This window comes from Amblyomma mixtum, chromosome 8 (genome assembly GCF_055824585.1).
Source record: "Amblyomma mixtum isolate Tamu chromosome 8, ASM5582458v1, whole genome shotgun sequence".
NCBI lineage: Eukaryota > Metazoa > Arthropoda > Arachnida > Ixodida > Ixodidae > Amblyomma > Amblyomma mixtum.
This window is the reverse complement of record NC_143019.1, coordinates 147,614,807-147,633,515: the sequence shown is the minus strand read 5'-3', so window position 1 is coordinate 147,633,515 and position 18,709 is coordinate 147,614,807. Positions and strand designations below refer to the sequence as shown.

The following is an 18,709-nucleotide window of genomic DNA, read 5'->3' as shown; positions in this document are numbered from 1 at the left end:
GTATCGCCAGCTCCAGCCTTTCGTGGCGTGTCAGCATGCGTGTTAGCGCGTTCGCCGTGATAGTGGCTTTCGCGTGCTGCCGCCGAGCTTCACAGTTTTAGCGCGATGGGCAAGCACCTTAAGCTACACGGCTGGGAGTTAGCTCTCGAACGCGGTTGGTAAGCGTGCGGCGGGCGGGAAATTCGACGTGGCCGAGAAGTGCGTCCTATGATGGTGCAACCAAAAGAGAAACGCAAGCTGCAAAAAGCGCGCTTTCCGAGTCAAGCCGTGCGAGTTTCCTGAACTGGAAGAAGAGCTGCTCCTCTATGTGATGGAATTTCGGAACAACGGCTACGCGTTGACAGCGGACATGCTGCGCGGCTTCTTTTGGCATGAGCGTGCACCAGAGCGCAGCACCAGCTCAGGAGTCTAAATACTTCGCGAGTGACGATTGAACGTAGAATAAATGTCGCTCATTCCCTGGTTGGTGTGTTTTTACTTAAATTTTTTTTTTTTTTGCATATCGCGTGTATGGGCCGCACCCCGAAAATTGGCCCTCGAATCTGGAAAAAAAAAAAGTGCGGCCCTTATACGCGTTTATACGGTATTTCGCGCGGCGAAATATAGTCATGAGGAGCTTTAGAATGTGTGCAATACAACTGGCCGCTTTCTCCGGCATAGTGGTAATAAGTTCGGGATTTTTTCGGTGAAATTTGATTTTCCGGACTGCCCGATTTTTCGGTCGTTTTCGCGGCCCCTAGAGAGTCCGAAAAATCGGTCGTCGACTGTACGTTAACTTCAAAAGACTGCAAAAAAACTCAAACTTTTCGATCGCCTTTCGAACAATCCAAGGCTGTGTTTTTCTTCCGTGTACTCGGCAAGAACTGCATCTTGCTGGTGCTTGCTGCTCTTTCCTTCAAAGGGGGCACTTTTCTGAAGACACCCACCAGTGCGTCCGATGGGGATCAACACAAGGGAGGGCCCCAACAACCTCAGTGGGCTCTTCTTACCCAAGATCTTGAGGAATTGTTTGCACTCCATTTTGAACACCTTCTCTGCACTGCATTGGGCAGCTTTAAAAGCTCGTTCTGCTGCACGACCAATGCCTTTCACAAGAGGAGCATCGATGTCTGCCTTCGAGAGGCTCCAGCAGATGCTGATCAGAGCACTGCACAAATCTTGTCCTCACACGACTTCCTCTGCTAAACACAGTAGAACCCCGCTGTTACATTCCTCACTGCTGCATTTTCCCGGCTGCTACGTCGTTTTCTTCGGGTCCCCGCATAGCTTCCATAGGATCCAATGTATTGGGAACCCCGCTGTTATGTCGTAGCCGAGGAAACGATCCCGCATGATACGTCGCAACCGGGCTCTCCGAACCCTCCCGGGCAATGCGCGCCAACCGCCATTTTGATTTTTGACGAGTCTTGGCCAGGCTTGGCTACGGAACTGGCTGCAAGAAGCCGCACGCGAGTTGGAGAGGCCGCCACTAGATGGCTATCTGCCTCGCGAACGCCGAATGCCGCGATCTTTATCGTGGGAGGTGGTGACGAGGAGGCGCGCGGCTGCAGTCGCTTATCTCTTTTTCTCAGCCAGCGTCCACTTCGGCGGACGCAGTTGTTGCGACGCGCGTCTTTCCTTTTCTTTCACTCTTTCTTTTTATCTTTTAACTCTCCTCTATCTGCAAGTGACAGCGGTGGTGGCTCGGCTGGAGCCAGTTGGCAGGCCCGTGCAATTTCCTTTTCATCCTTCTCTCAGTCGCAAAAACATCTTTATCGTGCTTTGATGGCATGATAGCGTTGCGTAAGCGGAAGGCGCTTCCCCTTGAGGAAAAGCTGGACGTACTAAACACAGTCGACAGGCAGCCAGGGCGGCCTATGCGGAGCAGCGCGGCGAGCAGCCTACGAACATTTCAGTGCTTGACGCTGTGCACAACGTCGCTTCAGCGCGGACTGCAGTGAGCGCGTGAACTGCACAGCCCTGCTGCGTTCGGTGTGGCCTTCGCATAGAAGTGTAAACTGCCATGGAAGATGAAGAGTTGTAAGCAGCCTCTCGTGATCAAGAGCTAACTGAGGCTATGCATTGCGCTGGGTGCCACGGGAATCGCATGAGGCGACTACGTCGCCGTGGGTGCTGCCGTCGTGACGTCGGAATGTCAAAGCAATGCCGCGATCGTTGCGAACTCGGTTGTAAGCAAAGCCGCTGACTGCGATGACGATGACGACGAGCCGCATGATTTCTGGAGTTGGCAGATCCGATTTTTGGAGAAGCTGTCGCGGCTCTGGACCTCCTCCGCAGGTATGTGCGTCGCACTGCAAAGCAACGCTGACAGCAATGCGGCCTTCCAGGCTATTGAGAAACGCGTTGTTCTTTCCAGCGAGCGAAAGAAACTGCAATCCACCATTCTCGATTTTTTTAAAGTCCTAGGGTCAATTTGCGGAAATAAATTGTTTCAAGTCAAAGCTTCACTGTTTTCATTAATTTTCGGTGCTTTCCTCACTGTTGCGTTTTCCCGGCTGTTACGTTTTTTTTTCCCGGTCCGGTGAAAAACGTATGAACGGGGTTTTACTGTAGAAGACTAGTGGCGTGTCAGCTTGATATTCAGTCAAAAATGGCCTAAATACCATTGAGATTCCAAAATGAAACTTTGCTGGCGTCAGCGGATCAGCACAGGCATCACACACACGCTGGAATGCAACCCACCAGGGCAAATTCACTTGCTGGTACACTGCACATACTTGTTCACATCAGGCCATAGAAAAATGGCACGCTCAACAACAGGTACATTCTCAACCCAGCGGTGTGAGACAAAGCTGAGAGGGTAAGTTTCCTGACCATGCCTCGTGGAACAAGCTACTGAGGCTTGAAAGGAGGGCATCTTGCTGGCAGCAACACCTGCCCTTTAAAGGGACACTGAGGAGAAATTGAAGTTGGCTTGTATCGACAGAATACCAGTTCCTGATTACAAAAACGCCACTCATAGTGACAACAAAGCTGTTGTAACGTAGAAAAGAGCAAGAACCAAAATACAGGTATCGCCGCCACAGGCCAAACTCGCAAGTACAAGCGTGATGACGTCATAGGACAAAACAGTGTTGCTAGAACCAATGGTTCTAGAAACACTAGAACACGAGAAGCCATGAATCATTGAGGCGCGCCAATGCATGCGCAAATCTCCATGACGTCGCCAGATGGCGCCACGTACCCGGCAGCTACGCACGCGCCTGCAGCATCGGGACCAATCAGCGCCTGCTCACGGGCGATAGGCAGGCTCCCGGTATAGGGAACCCAAGCTCAAGTTTGGGAGCGCGACGCCAGCGCCGAAGCGGCGAGCAGCAGAATCTCGGGGCGCCGCCGGAGCAGACACCCTGCTAGCTTTGTGTGCACGTGCGACGGGAGAGTCGCGCGAGGCACAATCTTCACGCTGACAGACGTGGTCTCGGCGAAGCAAAAAGGAGGTAGTACGAAGGCCGTAATGTAAAAACCAAAGCGTATGTACACGGTGATCCACTCTTACCGCGAACACGCGAGTGTGCGGCCGCGCTCTCCGGAGAGCCAGTGAGTCTGTCCCTACCATGCACGAAAAAAGTGGCAGACGACGCGCAGGCAAGTCGCTCGCTGCTCGATTTTCCAGCCTTGCGACTGCGAGTCGCAAGCCGCTGAACCAATCGGCGATACAGTCGAGCTTTTGGCAATGACGCCGCCCGCGGACAGTCGAGCTTTCGGCAACGACGTCGCCCGCGGCCACACTGGGCGACGAACTGTGCTGCTTCCTCGCTGCCGTAGTCGTCGCTAAGTCTAACCATTTCGCATCGATGCTGGAGCTGAGGGCACTTCGGAACTGACCAGCGCTGTAATAAAGGTGCTACTCGCGTCACCGTTTTACTATGTTCCTCGCCACATAATAAATAAAGACGTGACCGATTTCCGTGACGCCTTTAACAGCGGAGCCAGGTGACAACAGGCGAGCAGCACTGGGCATCAGCAAAGCGGCTTTGGAAAAGAAATATGCTTGTATCGCAGTTATCACTTCTCCCAGCAGCTCGGTATTGGCCAACGATCCTCAAAAATGATTCATTTTTGACGTTGTTCTACTCCAGGGCTTGGTATGAACGTGAACAAACAATATTAGCGTATATTTCTGAAGGCGGCGGCAGGCAAACAGGCCGGCAGGCCGGCCTTGAGAAGAGCGCCGCTGCCATCATGACGCTTGTACGACTGCAGTGCACATCAATACCATCACGACATCCTCCTGGTCGCCGTAGTGCATTGCGAATCGCACCGAGCGCGAGTGTGGGAGACGCAGTCAAAGCAGACGAAATTCTCGAAAGCGCGCAAGCAATGTTATTCCGGAGAGTTTTCATTTCAAGCGAGAAGGCGACAGGCAGGTCGCACTTGCAAGTGTGAACAATGGTGGCCAAATGTTTAGGGGAATCCCCCAAGGTGGAATAGAATGTTGATGAACTGTTGCCCAGTCGCATGTCCTTTCGACTCGCACGTAAGTGGATCGCCCTGCGCATCGCATGCAACTGACAACTACGATCAACAAGTGTCTCGCTTTATTTCGCAGAGCTGATAGTACTTCGCATATTTCGAGCATATAATTATACAGTGGACTTACCTCTAGTTACATGTCATACAGTACGACGTTATTACTCACTCGAGAAACGCATTTTACAGTCAATTTCCTCGTCGTCGATCGTCTGCTCCACACAGTAGACGCGACTAATCAGTTTCACCCCTTTAATTAAGTTTGCATTGCGGAACTACGCGTCAGTCTGAACGACCTTATTGCGGCTCATGCAGGCGATACATCGCGACAGCGCAGGCGCGTGCAAGAAAGCACGCGTGCAAAGAAGCGTGGTGAAAGCAGCGCGAGCAGCGAGCAGCGCCCCAGTTTTTACTTTTCTCCCATAGATGGCGCTGCACATCAGGCGCAGCAGCGCCACCCGGCGATGCTTTGGGAGCCTATTCCACTGACGGTAACAAGGTATACGGTATGCTAAAGGTGTCTATTTGCTAGAACTTTGTTGACGACTTCGAGAGCGGGATCCATCGTAACGCCGGCAAAACGCCGGTGCAAACATAAGCGAAGCGACGGTAGCGACGGCCGCAATAGCCTATAGATGCCTTCAACATGCGGCCAGCGGTAGCTTTCTTTTCGGCTGCTGCTAGGCCGCACTGCTGGCCGCCAGAAATCACGGAGTCTGCGTTACGTCATGTGCACGTCGTGTTTCATGTCACTTAGTCCTGTGTCATCATAAGAGAATCCCAAGTTTGAATCAGAGCGGCAGGAAAAACTTTTTCAACTTCGAATCCACATTTCTTAAAAATAAATGCATCTTTCGCTGCCGGCCAAATGGCAACAAAGCCATGAAATGCCGAACTATCTGATTTTGCTGTAAAAAAAATATTAATAGAGCTCTCCACACTGTCCCTTTAAGCATTATGCACTGTACGCAGACCACAAGCGTCCAACTCCAGACATTGAACTTGGTAGTTGTTTTGCAGGTGACTTTGGAAATTTTTCAAGCATTTCAAGTTTACATTGGGGCCATCCATTGAGAGTTGAACCATTTTTGCCAGTGGTAAACCTTCCAGGGCACTCAAAAGCTTTTCTTCGATGTCCTCTGCTGTGCTATGTCCCACAAACACAGATGTGTACTACCTGGTCGTTACATGTTCAGTCAAGGCATCCCAGTACCGCACGTGAATGTCCACCTATTTTCTCATTTAACGACTCATCGAACATAACAGCATAGGAGCCACATAGTTCTATTTCCCGTTGCAAACACGCAAGAACATACGGCCCAAGGACGTATGCACATTTCTTTTCACCGCAGGAGAACGCTTTCGCAATTTCTCAGTCGGGAAACACCTTTTGGAACAGTCCCCCTGTGTGCGATGACGAATTGTACGAGTAGTGGGAAGCTGCCAGTTTCAAAGTCCCCACTACCTCGGCATCAGTCACAAGTTTTGTTGGCTCTGCACGCATGGCACAGGTCAGATGATGTTGAAGCTCCGACGCTTTCCGGTCGCTCACCGATAGTAGCCACCGCGTAGCTCCGAATTGAGTTTTCTTGCACACCTCTTTTTACATTTGCAACGTGCTTTGCACTTGCCCATGGAGGAAATGTCAAAGACGCTTACACCTCGTGCGATGAAAGTCCGAAGGTTCCAGAGCAATCAACTGCCTATAAACGTCATGGACGAGCTACGACCGCTGAAACTTGCACCTTCCTGGCACAGCGGAAAGTTTTCTTCACAGCCCGCACTGAGCGCAGCACAATCAGGGCGTGGTTGTCAGAGCTAGAGAGCGGACACAAGCAATGCACGCGACACTGCATGGACTTGGATTAGGACTTGCCACATGTGGCCAGACATTCACTCGAATCCGCTGAGCCTAGTCCAACGCAAAATTCAAGGGCTTTCAAGGCCTTGAATATGGAGATTTAGAAATCAAGGGTTTTCAAGGACCACTACAAACCCTGCATAAGACGGGGTTTGTAGAACTCTCCAAGGATACTGAAATAAAGAATGAAACAAAATAAATGCTTTCAAACTTGCATTAGGCAATGTTCACTCAGCACCCCTTGCATGCTGCTGATCTTTAAAGGGGCCTTTGAAGGAAAATCGAAGCTGGCTTGCACCGACAGAGACCACTCTCGCTGGAAACAAGTACGGTGGAAAAGAGCAACAACCAGAACATTGCCACAGGGCAATCTCGCAAGCACCAGCACGATGACACCAGGGGCCTCTGAGGCTACTACTACACTCAAGTGCGCTTTCAAACACGAAGGAGACAACCCGAATGTTGGAAGCCAAGCAAGGCAGAGGCTTACTACTGTACACTGGTGCCCCCATGGTTTGACGACGCACCTCCACTCACGAGTGCAGAAGAGGAGCAGCAGGGGAACTCCTCAGACCAAGTTTACCCCACCTGTGCCCAGCTAACGCTGCACAAGCCTCCACGTTGGCAAACATTTGCTTCATCAGTGCACGCATAGGACTTTATACAGAATCCAATTACAGTTAATTCGACACTGACGGGACCGCGAAAAATTGTCGAATTATCCGAATGTCCAATTATCGAATGAGCAACAAAAAAACAATGTTTGCCGCAACAGGACGTATACCTTTATTTGGCAAAGAAATCTGTAATCACCATCCGCTTTTTCGAGCGAATTTGAGCGACTACGATAGCTCTAACAGCTGCCAGGTGCTCCGCGGCACACGCGCCGTCAGGGATTTGTTCACAGAAGTCCTCCCGCACGGACAAGGCTTCTGCGGCTTCTTTCACCGTGCACTTCGGCATTTGGGACAACTGCTCACAATCGTAAATCGTCATCGTTGTCAGCGCCTGTCACTTCAATTATTTCATCCTCGGTCAGCTGACAGGACACAAAGGCGAGGCACGCAGGCCCTGCGCGCTACTGGCGCTACCCGCCCGAAAGCAGCGCGAGGAGGAGCTGAAGCGAGCGCGGCTCCCCGCTTATCTGTTTTTTCAGCCAGTGTCCGCGGGACGGACAGCATTGTTGCTGGGACGGCGTCTTATCTTTTCTCTTTATCTTTCCTCTGATCTTTTAACTCTCCTCTATCTGCACATGGCAGCGGTGGTGGAGGCAATCCCTTGCAATTTCCTTTCACCCTTCTCTCAGTCACAACAAAACAGCAACAAGCAGTGCAGTAAACACGCTGACAAAGCGCGCATTTACCAAAAAAGGCGCCGTAAATAACCGCGATAGCGACTGCTGCGACACAACAAAGCACAAAAAAAAGACGCCAGCCGCTTCGGCCACCGCTAACTCGCTTCCTCGGATGGATGGACGGATGAACGGATGATATGACCATAGGGATGGCCTATCAGCCGTACAGTAGCACCGCTCATGGCAGTGTTTTTTTCTTTTTGCTCTCGGCACACCGGCTTGGCGGGCTGCGGAGTGAAGTCGAATTAACCAACGCACGGCAGAATTTGTTCGAATTAACGAGTTTCGCCCCATAGACTCCTATGTATAATTGTAGGGACCTCGCGCGCGCGTCGAATTATCCGATTTTCCGAATTAACGGGGGTCGAATTAACGAGCTTTCACTGTATGTCCGTACGCCTACTCATCATTTGGTGACAGCCGCCGCACCAGTATTGTGCCGACTGCTCAGCACTTGGAACCTCCTACCAGATTCATCGTCTCAGCCTCAAAAGCATCGCATGCTGGAGTTCGCTCAACTGCAGGCTCCTCGCGAGAACTTTGCTTCGAGGTCCACCATAACGCTGGTGAAAACGAAAACCCAGTGATGGTAGCGACCTTACGCTTTATCTGGTCGACAGCAGTTTCCCTTCTGGGCTGCCAGCAACCTTGGAGTCCCCGCTTACATCACTTGACAAATATTTCGTCATCAGAGAGTTTGAACCAGCGGAATCCAAATCTCTTTCGCTGCCAGACAACAAAGAAACAAAATGAACCTGATTTTGAAACAGTGGCTGAAATTCTGGATGATGCCACAATTACATCCACCTCAATTCAGCCCCGTCACTGCACAAGTGATCGCACATGCGTGCCGGAGGAAGCTGTGGTGCAAGTCTCAAAAGATGTCAGCGAAGGCACCAACCACTGCATGAGGGTGGTCTGAGGGGACCGTGCTGCACCAAACGGAGGCATGCTGCGGAGAGAGCAGGCATTCTTCCGAGGCGAGTCTTGATATGCGACAAGTGCAGCGGAGGCGCACCATGCCAAGCCAGAAAGTGCCCTTCAAAGAGAAGACCTGCAGCACCTGATACAACTGCTGTTTACCTCTCATCTAATTTCAACCGCCAGCTCCAAAATTGGCAACACCACAAGCATGGCAGCCAACGCCAACAAAGCACCCACCTCAGTCATGCTCCTCATCTTAAATTTTTGTCACCTTCACCTTTTGGGCCACCACAGTGTCACATATCATGCATGCTCCTCCTCAGCAGAGTGCAGCCAAGTTTGTGGATGTGGCTGCCAAGCCGTATGCCCGAAGATGCTCACTGCTTCTTCCAACACCTTTTGCTTTCCTAAACCCCCGGACTTGAAAATGTTCTAGGTTTTCAAATATTATTTGCTTCAATATTCGAAATGTGTGAATATTTGCGCAACCCTGGGTTGTACCAAGTGTAGCATGCAGTTACTGACATCTGTTAGCAGTACCACAGAATGCACCACGCCGAGAACATTACGCACGCATTTCTTCAAAGTACTGGCTGCAAAGTTAGTGGTGCAGCCCTTACACTAGCATATGTGGCCCATCCAACACTGCTGCTCTTGCAGAATGTTGCAGTGCACAGGCGGGTTTTCTGGTATTTTCTGCCAGCTCCACCAATTTGTCCAGGTCAAAGTAAGCCCAGAGAGCAAGCACAAATAAACATCAGCCCCCACAAGTGAAGATCTCCCACAATGCAATGCACTCACTCGCAAAACGTCACTTGTGAGGAGAACAGGGGCTGGCATTTCCCGAAGCACTCGCTCAGGCACTGGCAGCAGCCACCCACAAAATTAGCAGTCCTGATGAAATGCTTTTCGTACGCCCCCTCACCTCCTGCAGTCCCTGCAGCTGCCGCAGGTCTGCCTCGAGTGCTGCGCAGCGTGCCTCCAGCTGCTGCTCCCGCTCGGTGGGCCCCCCCCCCTTCTGCTGGGCCTGCCAGAGCTCCTTCTGGTGGGCCTCCTCGCGGCTGCGCCACTTCTTCTCCTCCTGCTCGACCGACCGCTGGAGGCTCTGCAGGATCTCCTCCGTCTGGGACAGCACCCTCTTGTAGTGGACCACCTCTTTCTCCAGCCGAGTGTTGGTCCGCTCCAGGTCCGCACAGGTCTGCTGCTGCCCCTGCAGCCACTGCTGCAGCTCCCGCTCAAAGCAGCCCAGCCACTCCGAGTGGGGGCCCAGCCCACCGTCCACCTGCACAGGAAAAACTCTCCCACATCATACAACACGCTCTGTGGCAGACGAAGAGCAGGCACACATGAGCATGGCATATGGGCACGGCATCAATCTCCAGGTCACATGACAACATCACTGCTGCCCCACCCCAGTACAGTGCTCTATGCAGCACACCCTCACAGTTGGTTTCCAGCAGAGCACCCATTAAGAGCACCATCAAGCACTGGCTGCACACGCGGGACGCACAAGCCTCAAAATCTCGACAGCAGCATTGACAGGTGCAGCTTGCTTCGGGCCTATGTGGATTTTTCCCAGCCCAATTTAAAAGCACCTGCACAGGTGCGTTTATTATGTGTCCTCGGAGAGAGTGAGCAGCTGCGTAGGATCTTGCACCATATTCAGGTGAAGCCAGCACCAAGAAAGCGGGGTGACTTCTTTGTCTTCAGGCACAGCGTAGTGTCGGTGCATGCCAGTAGCTGAAACCATCGTAGCTGGCACACTACACTATCAACATTCCCCTACGAAAAGAGACATAGCCCCAGTCCGTCATGTTCACCCACAGCCATGCCCTTGTCCTCCACCATCACCCACTGCCATTATTCTGTGCCAGCTGCAGCCCCCTTACAAACTCTCACCCACCCACAGGTGGAAAAGGAGACCATCCTCTCAAAGCGTGTGTGGCGCAGGGACAAAGCTTCCAGAGGTCACCACCTACCAGACAACTGCGTGGCTGACCCTTCCTTTCTTCAGGTGACATCAGTCCCCTGCAGCCCTGAGACAGTTCCTAGCTCCCGTAGTATCACAACAGCAGGACCTGGGGAAGCTGTCGTTGCTTGACCCGAAGCATTATTCAACTGTTCTTTAAAAGCACAGCTTTCGGTGTACACCAGGGGCCGAGGATTCTAAGCCCAGCGTGTTCAGGGACAGCTGTGCAGAGATCGATGAAGAGCTTGGGTCGACCAATGCCGACGGCTCGTTTGCAGAGTTTGCTGCCGTCGATGACAGCGTGCAGAGCTGTGAGCCACATGGCCGAAGGTGGCCAAGCGTCTGATGGCTACTCTCGCTCAGGCCACCACCAGACTACAGTAAACTGCCAGGAGTCCACCTCACACAAAAACTACAGGTAGCCAGCAGCAGCAGCAGCTGTTGATGGCGCAAAGCTGCTCTTCCCCTCTCAGGATAAGCAGAAGCTGATGGCAATGCACCATAGCTTCCTTTCAAGAAACATGCAAATATGGAGCATCCAAAAAAAAAAAGCAGTCGGTACCAGCAGAACATGCAATTCGTGGATGGACTGCAGCGCATTCCCAACTAGCAGGCAATTTGTACAGCACATGCCTCGGGACTCACAAGGACACACAAAGTGTGCGAAGAGATGGTCTTCTCAAAAACCTAGTATCAGCAATGCGCTGGACGGATGATGCCCTGTGGGCATCCGCTTTGAGTTATGATCACTCCATGCCCTTGAGGCATGCACTGTACAGCCTTTGTCAAAAGTTTAGAGCCCAGAGGGTTTGCTTCTAAGCACTATTGTGGCACTCCTACAGCACTCGTGGAAGTCCTACTCATCGGAGGGAGCAGGGCCAAAAATCTTCTTGCCTTCAGGACATTTGGGACGCTGAGGTCGCATTACGAGCAAAGCAATGCAGCCCAGAAGCAAACCCCCTGGGCTCTAAACTTTTGACAAAGGCTGTACATCCGAAATAAGTATAGTGTCATCACTGTGCATTTTCTAGGTAGGGATGATGCCATTAAATATAACGTATATGGTAAGACGGGGCTTCATTCACAGCTACTGGGGAGCAGTGGCAGAAACAGTCCGAGGTCGAGCACAGACACAGGCAGTGGTGGCTGAAGTGCACGCTCACCACTGTCTTTTCCACACACACATGTGCGTCTTAACCCTGGGCAGAAGAGGAGCCATCCCGGTGACTTATGGTGAAATGGCGGGGTCGCGGTAGAGCAGCATCAGGCGCATGAACTGTCTCGCCTAGTTGATGCCTGCGCCAAGAGGGCAGCGGTACTAGCCAAGAAATTTTCAGGACAGTCCAGGGTATCCACACGAGTAGAGGAGTGCGGGGTGGGGTGAGAGCTGTCAGGGCGACACTGAGAGAGCGTGTCAGAGAGGGTCAGTCGGAGGGACTGAAGGGAAGCTGCAGCGGTGAGAAAGCTGACAGCCTCCCAATGCTTGTGGCCGGACCCACACATCCTGCGGACACCACCTGGCACCAGATGGGTCTTTCGAGGAGCACAGCCAACAAGGCGCATGGCGGTCCATCACAACGTCAAAAGGGCAGCCACACAGGTAAGGGCAGAGTTGGGCAAGACAATGGCCAAACACTCTGCTCCAGTTACAGAGTAATTGGACTCAGCCTGGGTGGGCATGCGACTGGCACAGGCAACGACCTGGCAGCCGTGGAAGCCAGATATGCGCTGGGCGAACCCTGTGCCGAAGCCAACACCACTGGCGTCCGTGTACACCTCGGTGGGAGTGGTCGGGCCGACCCGACCCCCCCCCCCCCCCCCCCCCCCCCCCCCCTGCAAACAGTCCCGAGCATCATCTACGCGTGGAAGGGGATAGATGTTACCCACACAGAAACATACGAAGCCATCTTTCTTCTTCACAGGCAACACCACCCAAGGGCTGAATGATGCCGTTCTGAAGCATTTCGTTAACTTGCTCTTCAATAGGCTGGTGCTCGACTGCAGTCATGCGAGGGGGGTGCCAGCGCAGTCGTGCGTGGGCACCAGTGTCGATGCAATGGGTGACTGTGGAAGTTTGGCCCAAGGAACTGTGGTGATGAACTGATGCGAAGCTGTGTCCGTTGCAGCAGCGGAAGATTGGCGTCGACGGTCGATGCAGCAAAGAAATACTTCAGTTGAAGAGGTGTGCGCCTGCCCCTATCACGCCTCACATCCTCTCAAGTAAGCAAACTAGAAGCCCCTCTGCGTCACTTCACTCAATCAGCCATGGGAGTTCCCATCTACAGCACAAATGCTCTGATCGCAGACGCCACCATTTTCAACCCCCTTGAAGAACCCGCAGCAGCAGCACACCACCGAGCCCAGTCTCTCTGCCTCCGAGCCAGGCAGAAACCTCCTCCTCCTCAGCCTTTTCAGACACCATTTCCCACCCACTTCCACCATCTGCTCACCCGTGGAAAAGCCTCCCGCGTCTTCCTGTAAAACCCATTCCACGCCACATGCCTCCAACGATAAATCCCGGGCGGCGTGAAGCATGTCATGTCTAAAGGCATGTCATCCTGACATACTATGTCGAGAGTAAGAGGTCGCAGTATTTTACACTGCAACTCGTTAAGCTAATTGTAAACAAAAAAAGTAAGAATGTCATTGGGTGTGGGAATTAGCTGGCTATCAATTCATGTAATTAAAAGCAACAAAATGCAATGAGAAAGTTCATTAAAGCTGCGTAAGAAATTACCTAATTACACTCTAGAATTTAAGATAACTTTTGATCTAAGACCACCAGCTCAATTATGACTACATTTTTGAAATCAGAAGAGAAAAGCGCATCTGTGTGAAAAATTTCACGACATTCTAGCGACAAATAAAAAGGTCAGTTTTAAGGCCCTCGTCTCCCCTAAAGGGAGTCTACTGTATAAACGTTTATGTGCTCCATCAACGAGTCCTCTAAGGGGGTTCTTTCTTCATTGGAGCTTTGGCCTCCACCTCAGCATTCCTCGAGACAGATAAAATGCAAGTACAGTGAAAGCTCGTTAATTTGACCCCCGTTAATTCGGAAAATCGGATAATTCGACGCGCATGCGAGGTCCCTACAATTATACATAGGAGTCTATGGGGCGAAACTCTCGTTAATTCCTACAAATTTTGCCACAAGCGGCGCTACTGTACGGCTGATAGGCCATCCGTATGGTCATCGTCATCAGCAGTGTGAGAGAGGGCGAGGGAAGCGAGGTTAGCAGCGGCCGAAGCAGCTGGTGTCTTTCTTTGTGCTATGTTGGGTCGCAGCAGTCGTGTTGGTGTCGTCCGCTTAACCCTATCGACAGCAAGTCTCGTTTTGGCGTGTGTCGTCGTTTCCATGTGTTCTTGCTGCTACGATCGCGGTTATTTAACCGTAAGGCAACGCTTTTTTTTTTGTTAATTGTGCGCTTTGTCAGCATGTTTACTGCGCTGCTTTCGAGTGGGTAGCGTGCAGTGCCTGTGCACCTTGCCTTTGTGTCCTGACCGAGGATCAAATAATTGAAGAACGCTGGCAACGACGATTCGTCGGAAGGTGACGATTGTGAGCAGTTGACCCAATTGCCGAAGTGCACGGTGAAAGAAGCCGCAGAAGCCTTGTCCGTGCGGGAGGACTTCTGTGAACAAATCCCGGACGGTGCATGTGCTGCGGAGCACCTGGCAGCTGTTAGAGCTATCGTAGTCACTCAAATTCGCTCGAAAAAGCAGACAACAATAACAGATTTCTTTGCCAAATAAAGGAATGTCCTGTTGCGGCAAACTTTTTTTGTTGTTCATTCGATATTTTGCGTTTTCAGGTAGTTGGACAATTTTTCGCGGACCCGTCAGTGTCAAATTAACGAGCTTTTACTGTATGTGTTAAACGTATTGCAATGTAGATGGACTGCGTTTTTCAGAAAACTTAGCAACTAGCACAAAACAAGCTACCGTTGCATCAAATACAAGTATCCAGGTTTTGATGGAGTCAATATTTTTAGGGACAACTAGATAATATTTAGGCACCAGTTATGGAAACCGAAATGCGACATAGAATTGTCGCACAATTGTGCATGCTAAAGGAATGCTATTATACTGCTTGGATGCGCTCACTAGAGTGTTGGGCAGAGGTTTAGTGCTTAGTAAGCCTAGTGATAGGAGCGAAAGCTCTGTTAAGCATGGCTGGGTATATCTTTCACTGCAAATCCATTGGTGTGTGTCTTGTTTGTGAAATCTCGATGGTGTGCAGCAGACAGCCAAGCGAACCCCCATCAGGTCAGATCAGCCCCAGTCTCACCAATGATGCAGCTGTGGCAGCATCTTCTCCAGTTTGCGCCCACACGCTTCTCTGACACACCGAGTGGTGCATGCTTCATCAGTGTGACACCCTCGCCTGGAGGCATGCTGCTCTGGGTGCAGGGCTGCCAGTAGACTTCCCCGCGGCACTCATCTTGCAATTCCCCCAGCGTGGAGAGAGAGGGGGGGACTCACCCTGACCATGGGCAGCAGGCTCTCCAGCAGCTCCCGTTCCTTGTGCTCATGCTCGGCCAGCAGCCGCTGCTCCAGGCTCTGCACACACACACGCACGCACTGCTGTGCTGCCCCATCCCTGGGTGGCAGGCAGCGCTCACCTGCACCTGCTGGCAGTGGCTGGCCCTGAGGGACTCCAGCTCCCTGCTCAGCTCCTGGGCGTGGGCCTCCGCTTTGCGCTCGCACGCCTGCACCCACACACCACACCACCCTCTTCTTGTGTCTGCTCAACCCCTTCAGGCACACCGTCACGTTTCCACACTCGTATTCTTCTCCACAATGGTGTGTGTCACTCCACACCTCACGGAGAAGAAACCCTGCCAAGGTAATAATGACCCCATACTTCCCCTGACTTTATCCCACTCTCCTGAACTGGAGAATTAACTGCGCACAAGGGTTAGGACACCAGGCAGACACACTCACCACACTTAGAAGAGCAGACTGACAACGCAAGCTGCATTTAAGCACTCTCTGTGTCAGGCAAGTACATTGCACAAGATAAACTCGACAGTATGCCACCTTCGAATTCTACACTAAAACACACAAAAGCATAAGTGACGCTATCACTGCTCTGGCCCTCCCTATCAAAGAGTGAAAAATGCTCTGCAATGCACACATGGTTACTAAAACTGATACCAACAAACAGGAAACAACTCACGACAAGATGAATCATCGATCTTTCTGAAATCAACAATGCACAAATCTTTCTACAGCATTTGAAGCTTGCATCAATCTACAACACTGTGAAAAACAAAATGTGCCAGATTAAAACCAAGAACAACACACCTTCTCTGTGTCAAAACAATGAAAACAGTGAACACTACGTCATGGTCTAAAACAACATTGAGCATTTGTGCGTCATCTCAGAAGGCTTCATCAAAAACACTGAAAGAACTCACGAAAAAGTAAAACTTAAAAACAAAAAAAAACACATTGATAATCCCACGGACCTCAAAACTGAACTAAAGCTACTAGAAAACTTTTAAAAACCTCTAAGGCAGAACGAAAAGAAAGAGCGTCTTCTACAGAGGAAGAAAAGAGCCTCAAAGAAAACCGATTCAAAGCGGAAAATCTTACTGAAGCTTTCTTCCTGGGCTCCGAGTCAGTCAGGACTAGCCCACACAGGGCTGCCACACTGCGTTCCAAAGAGTTTTCTCACCCGCATGGCCTCCACCACCTCCCAGTTCTTGGTGCGCAGGTCGTTGTTCCTGGCCCGCTGGTCGTCCAGCTCCCGGCGCAGCTCCTCCAGGGCGGCCTCGTGGGCCTGGGCCAGCCGCTGCTCGGCCCCCTCGGCCGCGGCCTCAGCCTCGGCCTTCTTGCGCGACAGCTCGCTCACCTCGCGGCTGTGGGTCTGCACGGCCTCGGCCAGCCGGCCGCGCAGCTCCTCCGCCAGGTGGGCCTGCTCCTGGACGCGCTGCTCCAGGGCCTCCAGGCGGCGCTGGTGCTCCGCCCGCTCCGCCTCCAGCTCCAGCTGGTGCACCTTGCTCAGCTCCTTCACCTTGCCCTCGGAGGCGTGGCGCTGGGCGGACAGGCTCTGGGCCTCCTGCTCCAGCCGCTGGCGCAGCTGCGCGCAGGCCCCCTCCAGGGACTCCGCCTGCTCCCGGGCCTGGGCCACCCGGGCCTCGGACTCCTGCCGCTCACGCTCCAGGGCCTCCCGGTGGGAGCGCTCCAGCTCCTCCTCGCGCACGCGCACCCGCTCACACACGGCGGCCGACGCCTGCTGCAGCTCCGCCTCCAGCTGCTGCACCCGCTGCTGCAGCTGCCGAGAGTCGTCGCGCAGCCGCTGCAGCTGCGCTGCCTGCTCCTCCGTCAGCTTCTGCTGGGCCTGCAATGCAAAGGTGCTGGGGTTTAAAAGGGAACCTAGGCAGATGTGTTTCTAACGAGACTCTTCTTGTGAGGCCCCCCTCAAAGAGCGTCCCATTTTCCGTTTGGTTCGCCCTGTGTTAGTGCACACTAGGAGGTGCATCGTAGCCTCCCTTTAAACGTTACTCTGCATGTGTTGCACTGTCTAGCGGATCACTTTGTACCTGTTGTTAAGAGTGACTAGAAATTCCTTTGTGTCATCTCTTTGCCATAGTGTCGACACCAGTTGATACCGGGTTCACAGGGACCACGAAAACTTGGAGTTAAACAGCTTCCAATTCCGCACAAAACACTAAAACAGCATCTTTATTCGTTGCCGAGTCAAGTTTTTTTAAGAAAAATGGTCGATCATCTTGCTCTGCTTTTTCTTGCCAAATCGAGCTGCTGAAAGCAAGTTCTGCCAGCTGCAGATGTGCCCAAATGCTTCTTCCACATTACCTTCAACAGCAAATAACGGGCTTTCGTTTTTGCCGAATAAAAACGGCCCCACTAAGTCCATGCCGTTGGAAGTGCCTTGGTTGGACAATATTTGTGGAGCTCCACAACTTTCCTATTGATGTCTGAACATTTCAAGCTATATTTAAAAAGTTAACTTATTTATGTTGACTTTATGGTGGCTGCTTCAATGATTTCTCGGGTCAGTTGATTTAAGTTTTTTCGCCATTGAAGCAGCCACTATTAGCAAGCTAAAAGATGAGTGTGTTAGCACACCATCAGTTGCGCTGTTAGACAAAGAGTGTTCATTCCTCTCTGCTTCGATTTGATTCAGTGCATTCTTTTGGTTTCATTCCGTGGTGTTTTGTTGGCGCCCACTATTTGCGATGTTTTCCATCTTAAACTTTTCTGTAAAAACTTCTCTGTTATTTCACCTTAGGTTTTATCGCCCACACGTTTTTTACGATTCATTGCTTGTTTTTAGAGATCTGTTGTCTGTTCAATTTCATGTTTTAGTGACCACCTTTCCTGCTTGTTTTTATTCTCATCGGCTTCTCAGGTTTTTGCTTGTATCTGTTTTAACGCTTTTAATTCCGTCATCTTTTAGCTGTGCCGCTTTTTTACATCTTCCGCAGGCTTTCCCTGCACTTTTTATGCATGTCTGTTCATCTTTGTCACCTTTCATCGTCATTCGTTTAGCCGTGTTGGTTGTTGGCTTCTTCGGGATCTTTTTAGAACTTTTTGGAATTGTTTCTTTACGCTCCCTGCCTTTGTTTCCCCCGTTGTTTCTATCTCTTTTTTCTTTTCTCGCTTGTTTTGGCTGCGTTGTTGGTTATCAGTGACTATAAGAATAGTTGGTCTATGTGTTGGCTCTTTCCATGCTCCCACTTTGCTGATCTGTGCGCGTGCGCATCATTCCCTCTAGTTTGTATAAAAGGCGCGGATCGGCCCCCTTCCGAAATAAAAGTTGTTAGTCAGCGCAGTTGTGTGTCCTTGTTCTGGTCCTTTGTCTGCAAGCGCTGTTTTTTCTCAAGATGAATCCCAACCAACTCGCCCAGCAACACACCTTGCTATGTACAGGGTTGGTCAAAAGTTCCCAGGCCATAGGGTTTGCTTTTAAGCAGTATAGTCCTGAAGTTACGACACCCTTGAAGCTGAAAATCTCTGTAGATGATATGAGAAGCATCGTGCTCACCTCTGAGAACCTTGACAGCTTTAATGGACTCTTAAGTGCTAGGCTATAACGCGGAAAAGCAGACCCTGTGGCCTTGGAACTTTTGACCGACCCTGTACATGACTTACAGTGACTAAT

General features: G+C 51.4%; 1 protein-coding gene across 9 annotated transcripts in view; it reads right to left on the bottom strand.

The window, feature by feature from the left end:
* LOC149334738 (uncharacterized) overlaps window positions 1-18,709 on the bottom strand; it is a 148,400-nt gene that overhangs the window by 39,458 nt on the left and 90,233 nt on the right. For all 9 annotated transcript variants that reach the window (XM_089555356.1, XM_089555357.1, XM_089555361.1 and 6 more), the window contains exons 8-11: window positions 16,259-16,924; window positions 15,201-15,287; window positions 15,061-15,138; window positions 9,535-9,891 (exon numbers count right to left, since the gene is read on the bottom strand). In XM_089555356.1, coding sequence (XP_089411482.1) covers window positions 9,535-9,891; window positions 15,061-15,138; window positions 15,201-15,287; window positions 16,259-16,924 — 1,188 coding nt within the window. The remainder of the gene's footprint in view (window positions 1-9,534; window positions 9,892-15,060; window positions 15,139-15,200; window positions 15,288-16,258; window positions 16,925-18,709) is intronic.